The 14498-nt window shown below is 36.7% G+C and overlaps 1 protein-coding gene across 1 annotated transcript; it reads right to left on the bottom strand.

The window, feature by feature from the left end:
* On the bottom strand, window positions 1-5834 carry LOC103493328 (uncharacterized protein At5g49945-like). Its single transcript, XM_008454034.3, has 3 exons — window positions 4704-5834; window positions 683-886; window positions 1-604 (listed from the first exon to the last, which is right to left on the bottom strand). Exons 1-3 carry the CDS (start codon window positions 5727-5729, stop codon window positions 374-376), a joined length of 1461 nt encoding a protein of 486 aa, XP_008452256.1. The 5' UTR covers window positions 5730-5834; the 3' UTR covers window positions 1-373.
* Between the last annotated feature and the right edge of the window lie 8664 nt (window positions 5835-14498).

The following is a 14498-nucleotide window of genomic DNA, read 5'->3' as shown; positions in this document are numbered from 1 at the left end:
TGATCGTCTCAAAAAGAGGTCTATAATTCATCACTGGAGTAAGACTTCAACAATACATTTCAGTAAAAGTCCTATGCAACCAGATCGTTCTCAATGACTAAAAGGGCCACCACAGGTAGAGAACTAAAATAAAGAAAAAAGGGATTTAATTTAGCGAAAAAAACAAAAGCTAGTTTCTATAGTACTGTTATTATGGGATGACGAGCTAGTGTAATGCAATCTAAAAGTACAAGGTCCGCTACCCTGATCGTCAAAATTTGCGATGAAACCAGGAACCCTTGCTGAGCTCTTAAACGACATTAGAAAACCAGATGAAGAAGAGGCAAGTTTGCTTTGCGACTCATGGTTGAATGCATTGGAAAAAATCGAATCCTTAACGAGTGCGGCTCATCTTTATCTTTGGCATCGCTTTCTTCATCTGCTTGGCGCGGTCTTTCGCCTCTTTCCGTCGAAGAGCCTCAGCACTTAATTTGGCTTCAGCTTCTTCCATCAGTTTCTTCTTCTCTGCCTTCCTCTTCTGCAGCGCTTCTTGCCTTGCATTTTGAAGCTCTCTGTATGCCTCTTGAGCAGCCTTCGACCTGGCAGCTTCAGTTTTCGAGCGAGCCTGCATCACCGACAATTAGAATTTAGAAAGTTTTGAGTGAAGTAATATATATGTGTGTGTTGTGTGTATGAAGTTTACCTGTGAACTGAGCTTGTAGCGTCCAACAGTGTCGATGTAATAGGGCACAAGGGCTACTAGACGAGAAATATCTGCCATGTTGTTGGCATCTGGGAGGGCAAACTTGAACAACAGCATCTTCTTGTGCATGCCTGAATGCTGATCCGAGAAGTGCATCGAGATGAAATACTTCCCAAATTTCTCAAAAGATTTTTCACCAAAAACCTGCAGAAACCAATTAAAATTAAAATTCCACATTCCACATTCCGGGGGAAGGAATGAAGATATTTAATAGAAGTTTTGACCATAACATGTTAACTAAGCAGGTACGCGTTCAATAGGGAAATGCAGACAGCAAGTGGCATGGCAAAAAGTAAAGACTAGAATAAAAAGCGCTCAAGGCTCTAATCAACCAAAATAAAACCAAAAGAACTATTATAGAAAAGCTTTGTAACTGAAGCCCACAAAGTAACATGAAATTTATCAAAGGACAAAACATAAAAAAGAATCCTTCCCTTGAAAGATTCTATTGTTCCTCTCACTCCAAATCGTCATAAAATAGCACACCCCTATTTCCTTCACGCTTTCTATTTTATCTCAGTTTACTCGTTGCTTTGTGAGGGATGGCAAGTACACATATTTTTTGGAGTATCAGTGAGTGGGGGAGAATACACTTTGCTCTTTATTTCCACATCTTTATCATTTATCCTCGTTAAAAAATTGTATGGTCTATGATTGTCTAGTTAGTTTGGAGAAACCCGTGTGTCTTTTTACTTCGGATTCTATCATAATTTGACCAATAGGGAATCGACAGAGGTGGCCTCTGGCCCTCTCTCCTTTCTTTGTTTGAGGGGTGCAACTTTAGGGAGGGGAGAAGGGACATTCGTGTTCAGAATCCTAATCCTGGTAGAGGGTTACACGTTTAAATCCTGTTTTAGTCTATTGTTAGATCCCTCTCCCCCCATGGAGTCGGTTTTTGACGTGATCTAGAAGGCTAAGGTTTCTTAGAAAGTAAGGTTCTTTATCTAACAAGCCTTGCTTGGTCGAGTTAACACCGTTAATAGGCTTGTTAGGAAGAGGACTTTGCTTGTTGGGCTCCTTTGTTACATGCTTTGTCGGAAGGCAAAGGAAGATCTTGATCATCTGTTCGGTGTTAGTTTTGCTAGCTCTCGAAGTGCCAGAGCAACAATCGGTAAGTTCCTCCTCCATCCACCTTTCACAGATAAGGGGGATTTTTATGGATGGTCAGGGTGTGTGTTACTATTTGGGACATTTGGGGCAAGAACAATCAGATCTTTCAGGGTAAAGAGAGGGAGCATAGTGATAGATCTGATCTTTGGCTAGATTTCATCTAGCCAACTCACCAAGATCATTAAAGAAGTTTATACCGCATAGACAAAGACAACTTCAAAGGATATGGTCAAGGTTCTTCGTTACCCTTATGCAAGAAATATAACACCATGCCCCAATCAAATTAGGCATCTTGCTAACCACCCCGTCTAAGATGTTCACCCCCACATGAAGAACCTACCAAACAAAAACAACTTCACCTTCTCGAGAATTTTCATTTTCCACATCAAGGAAAAAGCAAAATCTCTCAGGGGAGAAGGCTTAACCAGACAAAAGGAAAAAGGAATGACAGAAAAAGCTCTTTGAAGGACTAGGGCTCCAAAAGCAAATGACCCATCTCCCAACAAAGCACAGAAAATTCCCCTAAGAATGAAAGGGGATCCCTTATTTCCCTATCAAATAAGGAAAGACAGAACCCCAAAGTGGTGGATGGTTGAGCTATAATGTTAGCCTACGATACATTTCTTTAAAAAAGGCCAATGGTATAAATGAGGAAAAACAGAGCAAAAGGGTCATAACTCAACCATTAATCTTTTCTAAAAACATCTCTCCCCTCCCCAATTCAGCAAGGAACAAAATGACCCCAAGGAGAACTAGAACACTAACCCCATTTAGAGTTCATGGAACAGACTATTTACTTGTAATAACTTTACGTTAAAGAGCATCAAGTTCATGATAAAACTGCCAGTCATTTAGCTAGAAGGGTCTGCTTACATGCTCTCAACTTTCCTATACTTCCCCCAAAATCCATGACTTTCAAACACTATGCCTATCTAGCCTCATCAATTTCATCAAGGCATTACTTACAAACACTGTAATTTAAAACAGGGAAAGACAGTAGAGAGGAATCCCACTCAAAATCGATGGGATGAGAGTTAGATGACCCCCTGTCAAGAAAAAGCTTCGTTTCCAAGTGGCCATCTTTCTTTGAATCTTATCCACAACATGGTTCCCAAAAAACACAATTAGTCAGATTATGCCAAAGAGGGAGCCAAGATATGAAGGGAACAAACCAACTTCACATCCTACCAAAGCAGCCTACCTATGAATCTTATCAAGACCACAATTTAAACCTAGAAGTTGACATTCGAACTCATTTCAACAAACACCGAGTAATTACTTGAATTATCAAATGACTCCTCATTTCCGAGCAAAAGAAAATGATATTGCCAACAAACGCAAGATGATAGAGGGTCAGATTATCAGTGCTAATCTCAAAACCTTTAAAAGCTTTAGATGCCACACCTTTCAAAAGGATCGTACTTAGGTAAGAAGCCCCCTCAGGTGCAAACCTAGTCTTTTGTGAAGCGCCCCAAGGCTTAAAGTCCTTGGCCTTGGGGCTTTATCATTACTTTTAAAAAATAGTAACAATTAAGGGTTTTTCCTTCATTACTAACTAAAATAATCAAGTTTACTAAGCCTAGATGCAAAATTTCTTGTGTTTGGGGTCTTTTTTTTCCATAATTCCACTTCAATTATCCTTTTTCTTTTTCAAGTGATATTTTCATATGTAATGCGCCTCACAACAAAAGGCCACACCTTTTTGTGCCACTTGCACTTAGGCTCCAAAGGGCCGTTGTGACTAGTGCGCCTTGGGCATTTAAAAACACAGATCCTAACCACTACCAACAAAAAAAGGATCGTCAGTAGAGGTTTCCCTACTTAAGATCACTCATAGCACAGATCCTAACTCTTGGACAACCATTGATTAGGATTGAGTCCCTAACCAAGCAAATACGAGTCCAGATCAAAGAGTAAATAATCCTTGGGACACAGTACTTGAGTAGTAAATAAACGTTTCCAAGACACCCTAGAGAAATAAAAGCTGCAACAATCCTCAATACTCAAAAATAACAAAGCCATCTACGACTAAATGAGACTCTACATATTGTGTAGCAATTGCATGACTGATTAGAGCCAAAACTTCTTCAAAACCCTAAGTCCACTATACCTCAAACAAACTCCTTGTAGCGGTTATTTTTTACGAATAAACACGTTTCATTGAGAGATAATCAGTGCTATTTTCAGCCAATAAGAAAAAAAGGGACAGTCTAAGGCATTCTCAATCTCTTGACTCAGGACCAGAATGACTAAAAGGATGCCCAACCAAAGTCGAGAAAAGGCATTGCCAAAACAGATGGGTCTAATCTTCATAAGCACAAGAATTCCTAAAAAGAACGCACCAACTAGGTTGCGAGCACTGTAAAAACTTGTTCGAAAAGTGTGATTGGTTACAACTTCCAAAGCTACAGAAAGGGTGATGAAAGCAAACCTCCAAAAAAAAATCCAAATGCACAGAGAAATATAATTTAAAGAAAATATGCCCGAGTCGAAACCGAACTATGCAGAGTGAATAATCAAATATGCAGTTGCATAGTACCATAAGTAATTTCACAATTTTTTAGATAAGTAAATAAACATTGATCCTACAAACACTAACATATCAGAAAAGTAAACAGAAAGATTACATTTTAACGCAAGAACACCAGATAATATAAAGTTTAAATGATTAGCAAAAAAATAAAATAAAATAAATATCATGAAAATAAACAAAACATCATATCCGAACCTTTTTAACTGAAAAATCAGACATCAGGAGACTTGGCAGACACCCATTCAACAAAACATTTTTACTGAGAACAAAATAACATAATGGAAGTCATCTGAAACAGTGAAACGAAAATCTACCAACCTGGTCAAGAACGGCCTCTGTGATCAAATCTGCAGCGACTTCCTTCGATTCAGAAATTACGCTCAACTCTTCAGGAACCCATCTGGGTGGCGCCAAAATCCCGGCAAATCTTTGCAAATCCCTCAAATCCTTTTGCATTGCTTTGGCAGCTTTCTTCTTCGCCACGGCAAAGATAATATGATCCATCGCATCATCATTCATATAGACTTCGAAGCTAATTTCATCCTTACATGGCACCACCATATTATACAACCTCGAGATTAAATCATGTCGGCTCTTCAACTCCATTGTCGCCAACAGCCCTTGGCAATACCTTCGCCCACTAGCATAGAATTTGAAGACATTCTGTCCCTCTTTCAACAGCAAAGGCGAGTCTTCGCCTTCCCCCACGCCCAGCAGACTAAAGTTCTTCTCAAAAATGGAGTCCTTGGTCGCGAATTTCGCAGCCCAAGATAGAGCAATGTTCTCGTTCTCGCGCTTTCCGGTAAAATAGTTTATCACAAAAATCACCAAGAAAGATCCGCAGACAATTTCAACAGTATATGACTTCGGAGCATTCGCATGTTTGGGAATCTGAGAGGTAGGTTTTGAATCAGAGTTCGGATTGGTGGAGGCTGAATCCTCCGCAGATTTGGAGCTCTGTTGTACCGGTTCTTGTGGTTGCTCAATCGGCAAACCTTCAAATTCGTCCTCATCCCAGTAATTGAAGCTAGTCGGAGACGGCTTCGGAAAATCGGAGACAGAGGGTGGAGATTGAGGATCCGACGGCTCGGCCACCGGATCCGGTGCATCAGAATCTCGATCCAGAGAAGAAATTCCGGCGGGTTCGGGCTCGGACTGGGTAAGAGGAGGAGGACGGAGGGGGAGATCGGTGAGGGGGAGTGAAAGATCGTCATCTTCGAGGTCGTCGAGTTCTGGTTCAAATCCTTCAAAGTGGGAATCAGCAAGAACATAAGAGGGTGAAAGAGAGAGCAAGAGGAGAGAGAGAAGAGATGAGAATATGAGGAGGGAGGTGAGCTTCGCCATGGATGATTGATTTTGCTCTCTCCAGTCCGTGGGGGAGAGAGAGGAAGAGAGAAAAATGAGAGCAAAAAGCTCAAATGTGGATGAAGGATGAGAGAGGTGAAGTACAGAGGAAACAGGAAACTGTAAAGAGCCTTATTATTGGACTGGGCCAACCTCACTGAACAAACTCCCTCGGCCCATTAAATCCGTAGGAGTTTGGGACAACTACACATAAATGTCAAAATAAATAGTTTAGTTGGGATAAATAGCAAAATAAATAAATAATTATACAAATGGCAAAATCCAAAAAATTAGTTAAAAAAGTTAATATGAATTGAAAAGCCTAACTTCACTTAAATTGAAAATCCAATTTTCAAATAAAGCTTCACAAAAATAAAAAAATATATATATATTTGTCAACCATTAAATCAACCCTAATTGATAGATTTTGATCGGAATACACAACTCAAGATTCTCTCTCCCTCCTCGCGCATGAACCAAGATGAAACCATCTGTATTCTTTTTTTCTCTTCATCTTCTCTCCACCTTCAACCTATTTCACCAAAAAAAAACCATTGTGTATGAAACTCTTTGATTGAAAATATGTAAAGATGTGAAGCTCTCCAATGTCTGTTCATTAGAAATCCTCGCGGTGGTGAAAAATATTCATCCGATCAAAATTAGCGAAGCCATAAATTTTTTCGCAGTCCATTTGTTTTAAATTCTCCCGATGGGGAAAGAAATCGCCCAGTCAAAATCCATGAAGTTGTGAAGGCCATGAAGGGCAAATAAATTCTTGAGGATAAATGATAGAATCTCCAAACTTCTTAAAGCAAACAATGGTAGTCTTCAAGCGAAGGAGGTGTTAGGACTAGGGCTTCAAGATTATGTGTGTAGTTTAAAAGTAGGGTTTTTTCCTTTTTTCTTTTTTTAAATATTATATTTTAAATCTATGATATATGAACCTACAACTAAATAAGAAATTTTGGGATCAAGCACAAATTGCCAGATGCCACATGTCTTTTATTATGACCGTTGGATCAAGCTAACTATTTTAGTCGGTTGAGCTCATAGGTCTGAACCATGGACCAACTAGGCCCAAGTCCATAAAGCCCACAAGAAAACTTCATAAATAGAAAGTGTTGAAAATTTTTTACTCCAAAAGGTCTAGAGAGAATTCACCCAAGCTAGAAGACTCCCTAACTTTTGAGACCATTTCCAAGATTGAAATTCCTTTGAAGGTACAAGTTTTCTTCCAAGACTCCAACTTCAAGAATGTTAGATGCTCCACTTCTTCAAATCAAGTGTAAGCATCCAACCGAGAAAGAATCAGAGGATCAAATACTAGAGATCGAGCTACATTGCATCAAATCAACATAAATACAACACCAACACAAGTTCAACTCCACGAATCGAATTTCTTCGAAAATCTCATGTAAACAAATCGACACGTCCAGTAGGACTTCTCTACCTCTCATCTCTCTCTTGTCATCCAAATCTACAAGAAAACTAATGGCACTAATAAAAGTTGCATCCAAAGCTATTATCATAAACGACACTTACACTAGACTTATTGTCCAGAGTCACTCAAAGAGAAGCATGCAAAAACAAGAACAAAATTTTGTCCTTGCAAAGAAAAGTTGGGAACAACTAAAATCTCCTAAATGTGGGATCATCATCAAAGAGAATCCTTTGTTCGAGAACTCTACTCCTGCTTCTAATCTATCAGAGAAAGAATCACACCTTGAAGTAGTGTCGATCATAATGGCTGATGTAACAGTCGAGGCGGTCATGGTGGAGATGGAGATGAAAATAAATTTTCTAATGAAAGTTGTTGAAGAGAGAGATTATGAAATCACTGTCTTATAAAGGTTTAGCTGTTGAAGGCGTGATGACTTATGTAAGGTGCATTCTATTAATATTATAAATTTACAGAAAAAGCCACGCGTTTTGATCCTTTATCTCACATTTTGCCTCTATTGTTTTACCTAAAAGGCCACAATAACTTGTATTTCTACACGTTATCACCTTCTAGTAGGACGTTTGACTTTAGGAGGAACAAATAGATCAGCGCCAACTTGGTGCATATTTGTAAATTGTTCTACATTGCCAATAGGACGTGTTTTCTTTCTATATAATAGAGACAAATTTGAAACATGGTAGAATTGACAAGTGTACATATGAATATGAAGCTTCCTTGAGGACATTAGAATACATGCATGAGTATCACACCCCGTCCTGCACGCGTCTTTGAATCTTGCTATGCGGCATGCTACACGACTTGAGCAACCTTGATACCTCAAGTGAAATGCCAAAATGCTCACTTAAGTCTTAAACTTATACTTAGCTTTAACACACAAAACAGTGGAAACATAGCTAATAAACAAACATTTCTTATTACTTGAACGAAGAGTTCTACAAATTACACTTTACATGCATTCTTAATTCAAAATTTATTATAATTAATCTTAAACGTCTTGCTTAGTTTCATCTCATCTAGCAATGCATCTCATCCTTCGTTACTTGGCCTTAACGCCTAATCACCTAGGGAGGAAAAACTTAAAACATAAGTCAAAGACTTAGTGAGTGATACTTTTAGAAAACCTTTTGAGCATACAAAGTGTTTAAAATATTTCATCAAATAGGCTTCAATGCCTTATTTCAATAAATCATAAAAAAATTAGTCTTTCACCATTCCTTTCGCCAGAAACGTGGATCATTCCCACGTATGGACTATTGTGATGGCCTTTTTATTAACAATATCCCTTGGAGAATTTCCTGGTTCATTTCTCGTTGCTTAGGCTGCCAAGCACAATACATCCTTTTACGCATTGGTCAGATTCGCTCCACCATGCAGTCCTTTTCTACATGACTATGTTTACTCTTTATGTGCACATATTAGTTAACTCATTCATAAGAATAAGACTAATGGTTTATGCACAAACAAAACATACATTCATCAATATAACACAAGCTTTCTTTCGAAATCATTCCTTTATAAACATTAACATAAAAACATCATTACAAATAAAAAAGAAACTTAAAAGAAAGCTTTAAAGTCTTAAACTATTTTGGATAATCACTCACGAATCCTAAGTTTCCTTTTAGCTTAAAACACCTCATCTTAAAGTTTCTTCTCGCCTAACTTCTTCTTTTTCCAACAGAATAACACTAAGGATTTTTTTTTTTTGCATAATAATCCTTTTACTATCCCTTCTCCCTTATTTATACTAATCTCCAAACTAGATTAGTCATCCTTAGGTCCTTCTTAACTTATCATCTCCTACTTATAGAGGCACACGTGTAAGTTTAATCTTTCTCATGAACATGCTTAATCTTAATCTTGACATGTAGCTCACTAAATAAATGGTAATAGGAATTTTTCCAAAAATTCCTAATATTTCATATCATAGCTTATCTCACATTGAACTTCAAATTGCGTAGTTATTCTTGTCCGCGTTCTCATTCTTCTCGCATTGTCTAAACTTATTGCCAAGCTTCAAATCGCATCTTCCTTCTTCACATCACCTAGCTTTACGTGCTTCAACAAAACACCTAGCTTCTTAAACACTTTATTTTCAAAGCCTTCTTCAAAATCCATACTAAAATACTTATTTTCCAAAATTGACTCTTCTATTTTGGCATGGGTCTTACAATGAGAGCATGGGATCAAATCAAGGTCCCATCGTGGACAAGAGCAAGCACTTCAAACTCATGCTGATTTATTGGATAAATTTGGCAACATATAATTATGAATATAAGTTGCGAATTATACTCTTAATATTGATGAGTACACTTTTTGAAATAAAATAAGCCTTAAATTCATTGCTCAACCCTCCTTTAGTGCTTCTCGAATCATATCCTCGACATATGTGGAAAGATGTGTACATTAGAAACTCCATTGAGTACAATGTTTATAAAACCATTTTTATGATGTTAGTTGGCAACCGACATTTATGATAGTGTTATTAAAGCCTTTTAATGTCGGTTGCGCTTTGGTGTCAGTTTAAAACTGACATTAAAGAGACCAACAATGTTGGTTTAAAACCGACATTAAAGAGGTACGATATCGGTTCTAAACCGACATCTATGATCATGTTATTAAAGCCCTTTAATGTCAGTAGGGCTTTGATGTCAGTTTAAAATTGACATTAAAGAGGCCAACAATGTCGGTTTAAAACAGACATTGTACATTATCTTCTTTATCCGTTTTTACAAATTTATTTTTATTAATTGTTGTATTATTCTCCATTTTTTATGACGCCAAATAGTTTAAAAACCTTCATTAATTGTCTTAGGTTATGTCAAAAAAATATTCGTCATCATCATTAACTACATGCTAGCTAGCTAAAAATATCTCTTCTATTGTATACAACACAATTCTCAACAGACACAAAAATTATCTCATTCACAACAAAGAAAGTGTCAAAATCGTTTGACTAAGTAACCTATTAGCAAATTACATTGATCAATATATACACAAAGCATTCAAAATTTAACGAACAAGACAGTTGTTGTCTATTAGAAAGGATTATACCATTGTTGTTTCAAAAATATCTACAAGGAAGATATGCTCACTTAAGTACATAAAATAGATAATTAAAAATAAATTAATCATACCAAAAATAAAAATTAAACAAAGTTGCGCTATGCTCATGTTGACATTTTTGCTTTATTGAATTCTAATCATAATTATCAAACTTAATACTTCTTCTATCAAACTAACTAAATAGTCATCTCAAAAATAGACAAATTAAACTAATCTTTATAATCAACCTTGGCATAATATGGAGCTGCATTGGATTAATTTAACAATATATTTTCTTCATTAATCTTCACACTCAAAATATAGAAACTAAAACTATAAATTCACAAGTCATGTAATCTTACCATTTTGGCTTACATCAACATTTTGTTCATTATTAAGCTTAATCAGTGGAGAATTACAAAAGAGAACAGAGTTTCTTTCGTGTTTCCAAGGAAAGAAAAACACGTACACACATATATAATTCTTGTAGCATTTCAAGTTGTAACTAACCCTTTAAACTTGTCAATTGACATGTAGAATGAGCAGTGCATCAATTTCATCAGGTGCAACTTCAATCTATAAAACCCAAACCAAAAGTTAGACTTAAAAAGAAGTCAAACTAGATAATAACTTTACAAATAGACGGTAATCTAAATAATGAATATAGCATTAGAAAACAACAACAAACAACTACATAAATAATGTTCAAGTTTCAACCTATATCCATGGTCGAATCCATATAAAGCATCACAGCGGAAAACTCAAATACATGACGAATTAGCAAAAGAAGAACTATATCAACCAAAATTAAGTTGAAACAACAGTCACTACACCATTTGTATGATTAACCTATAATCTAAAGTATGATCCGGGAAAAGAAAAGCCAAATGTAAACCAATGTCAAGAGAGTTAGAATTTGATAACTTGTGGCTTCCCTATTTACAAGCACCTTGTTGAGTGCAATGTGAAAATTGTCAAAAGGAAACACCTCCATCCTATAACATCTCACAAACTCCAATAAAATATAATAGCACAAAAGGAAAGTCCTTCCATATTAGAGGTCATTTGGATTGAGGGAATAGGGATGTGAATAACATTGCTAGGAATAAATTATGCCTGGGAATATAATGCATGGGAATAAGATGTATGGAAATTAATTATAGCTATGTTTGGTTGTGCAGGAAATTTATTCACGATCGTTTACTCTACAACCTCCTACACGATTGTTTAGCTTTCTATATGATCTTTCAATCTCTTATGCGATTGTTTAGCTTTCTATACGATCGTTTATCCTCTTATACGATTCTTTAGTTTTCTACCTTCAAATGATCGTTTACTTCTTACATGATTGGTAAACTTTTCGTACGATTGTTTAAAAAAATACTCCTTCAAAACTTAATGAAAACAAAATGATAATGATTTTGAACAAGTCATTCAAATTATTCACAAAGGAGAAAATAACATCAAATCTGTCACACCCCACCCTATGCACTTGCTTGCTTGGCCCAAGTGTGGCATGAAGTCAACCGATATCACCCACTTCAGGAACGACTTCAGCTGACTCTTAAACCTGAACCCTTAAACCTTTAAACTGTGAACGACAATGGAAGCTTAACACATAACTTTTAACAACAACGAGGAAGAACCCTTTTCATTAAAACAAACTTTATACAAATTTTACAGACAGAACGCAACCTTAAGTATATAAAACAAAATGATGAATTAGCATGAATATAAGGGTTTGAGGTATTCACATGATTGAATTCCTTAGAGATTTAGCATATAACTATAAATGAATTGATGATTTTTATTAATCCTAAAGCACAAGTTAATCTCAAAGCAAGAATAGAAAACAAATAAAGTAAAAGCTAGAAAATACAGTAGAAAGACTCATTGAGTCTAACTTCCACTCTTTGAGGCTTTCTGGATTGGTTCTACCTTTCTCAAGGGTCAATCCGTTTTCAAATCTCATTCTTACATGTAGGAATATACTACAAATTAGGATTTTTTTTAGTAGAACTTTCGTTCTTGAAGATTTTCTAAAGATGGTGTTGTAAGAATTGTACTTGGAGTGTGTGACACTTGATGGAGTAGACCTTTCATCCTTAATATAGGCCTAAAGTAGTTGAATAAAAGTCAAAACCGATGCTCTAAGTGTTTAATAGGGACTTTTAGTGCATCGATATTAAATTCTGCAAAATAGTTAAATTGCACCGAAAAATCATATAAAGGTTGCCTCAAACAATATAAAAACACACTTTATACAATTAAAATATCTATACTTGATTAATTTATGCAATTCAGGCCAATTAAGTGGGTAAGTAACACGTAAAACACAATTTATACTACAGAAATGTACCAAAATGTATATCAAAATTAGGCACCATGTGACATTCTATAAAGCATCAACACTCCTAAATGGCCAAGTGTCAATGTTAGACACATGTTGGACCCTCACATGCCTTAGGCACCCATTTGACACGCCAACTAGAGTGTCAATTATTTGATTATTAATTTATTTTGACACTATCAAATTTGGGAGGATATAGCTGAGACACATAAAGGGATATGGAACCTACCAAACTAAAAAAATAAAAAATAAATAAAAACAAAACAAAACAGGACATTAGAAGCCCAAAGCCTAACCTAAGATTTCAAACTTATTTCGTGAGTACCATGAAATAAGTTTGAAAGCAATTTGGTTAAGCCAATCAAACAAAAAGGCAAGATCGAAATTCAATTAAATGATGAAATTAAAAGGTAATTTAGACATGATTCTAAAAAAATGCTAGCAATTTCATTCCCAAAGAAAAATATCTTAGTTCTTCATCATTCCCAAGGTAGCTTCAAGAAGAAATTTAAGCAAACGAGACATTTCTTGAAAGGATTCAAACAAATGAGACATTTCATGGTTCTTAAGATAGACGGACTTTAAAGTTCGTAGTGTCATGGCGTTGTTGCGTAGGAAAGCTACTACCTTTCAGCGTTGTGCTTTGGCGTGGTGATTCTGATTTCCAAATATTTACGAAAATGCAATAATCTTCAGTTTACCCGTTTTTCCTTATTTTAGCTCGGAATTGAGTCGTTTTTGTTACATTGGACTCCTTGGCTCTTGTCACATCCTGCCTCAAATGTCACATCCGATGACCAATTGGAGGGCCTGTCACCTGGACATTCATCGTGTACTTCTCGCGAGGTAATGCGTTGAACGCCTAGTAAGCGAAACAACTCTTTTTCTCTTATCTCTAAGTGAAGCTCTTCCACTTGAGCCATGAGACTTTCACTTCTTTTACAATTAAAACAACTTAAGAAAACAACACATATGTAATACAGCGGAAAACGTGAACTCCTTCCTTTATTAGCTTAAGGCCTACAAATTACAGATACAAATTACACTTTACTTTGTACAAACTAAACCCTCTGGTCTTCTCACGTCCTTCTTCTTCCACCAAGGTGCCTCTTTTGGACCAAGGTGTTCATAAGTATACGACTTCCAATCTCAGCCCTTCTTCCTCTAGTCCTTAGTAGTTTACCCCAAGGGAATCCTTCGGAGCCTTCTTTCTTGCTTTTCCCCACTAACATTGCTCCTTGTAAAGGATATATAGAGGTGTAAAGATGACACTTCCTCCTCTGCCTAGGTTGCTTAACTACCTCTCTTAACGAATCGTGTTAGGGCTACTCCTCCCTTGATTCAGCTCCTTGGCTCTCTGGCTCATCGAGTTAGGCCTTCACCAACCTAGGTATTGTATTCGTTTGCATTTTGAGTTTAGCCATCCACACTAAGGAGCAATCTGCTCACCAACCGGCTCCTTAGGCGTAATAGAAATTTCCATGGCTAACCTCCATGTAAGACTGCAGAAACACTCTGCCTTCCCTCCTTAGCTTGGCTACGCAGCCTCTAAACTAACCTTCACATGACCTCAACACCTAACAACCTTAGGAGGGGAAACACTTAAAACGTAAGTCAAACGGACTTAGTGAGCGACAAATCTTAAGAAATCCTTTTGGAGAAATCACAAGAAATTTAAAATAAAATAAGCAGTAAATCATAACACATGAAGTTCGTTGTGGCGAATAATTAACATATATCGCATAACCACCACAATTCAATAACCACACATTGAGTTACCAATTGTACAACGATCACAATCGCAAGGTCATTTTGAGACCTGAAAATCTCTCCTCGCCACATTGACATTCTTAAGCTTGGAAGTTACACTCCACAAGTATCTCATCAGTATCTTTCTCACAGCGAGCGTTAC

The sequence above is a fragment of the Cucumis melo genome, chromosome 6 (genome assembly GCF_025177605.1).
Source record: "Cucumis melo cultivar AY chromosome 6, USDA_Cmelo_AY_1.0, whole genome shotgun sequence".
NCBI classification, from domain to species: Eukaryota; Viridiplantae; Streptophyta; class Magnoliopsida; order Cucurbitales; family Cucurbitaceae; genus Cucumis; species Cucumis melo.
The sequence above is the reverse complement of the archived record's forward strand: the minus strand, read 5'-3'. Positions and strand labels throughout refer to the sequence as shown.

Bases quoted from the DNA above. Each gene is read 5' to 3' on its own strand.
- LOC103493328 (XM_008454034.3), bottom strand. From the start codon at position 5,729: ATGGCGAAGCTCACCTCCCTCCTCATATTCTCATCTCTTCTCTCTCTC. The intron at 887-4,703 runs GTTGGTAGATTT...TGGTTTCTGCAG, and splicing joins CAGAGGCCGTTCTTGACCAG to GTTTTTGGTGAAAAATCTTT. The intron at 605-682 runs GTAAACTTCATA...TCGGTGATGCAG, and splicing joins GCTACAAGCTCAGTTCACAG to GCTCGCTCGAAAACTGAAGC.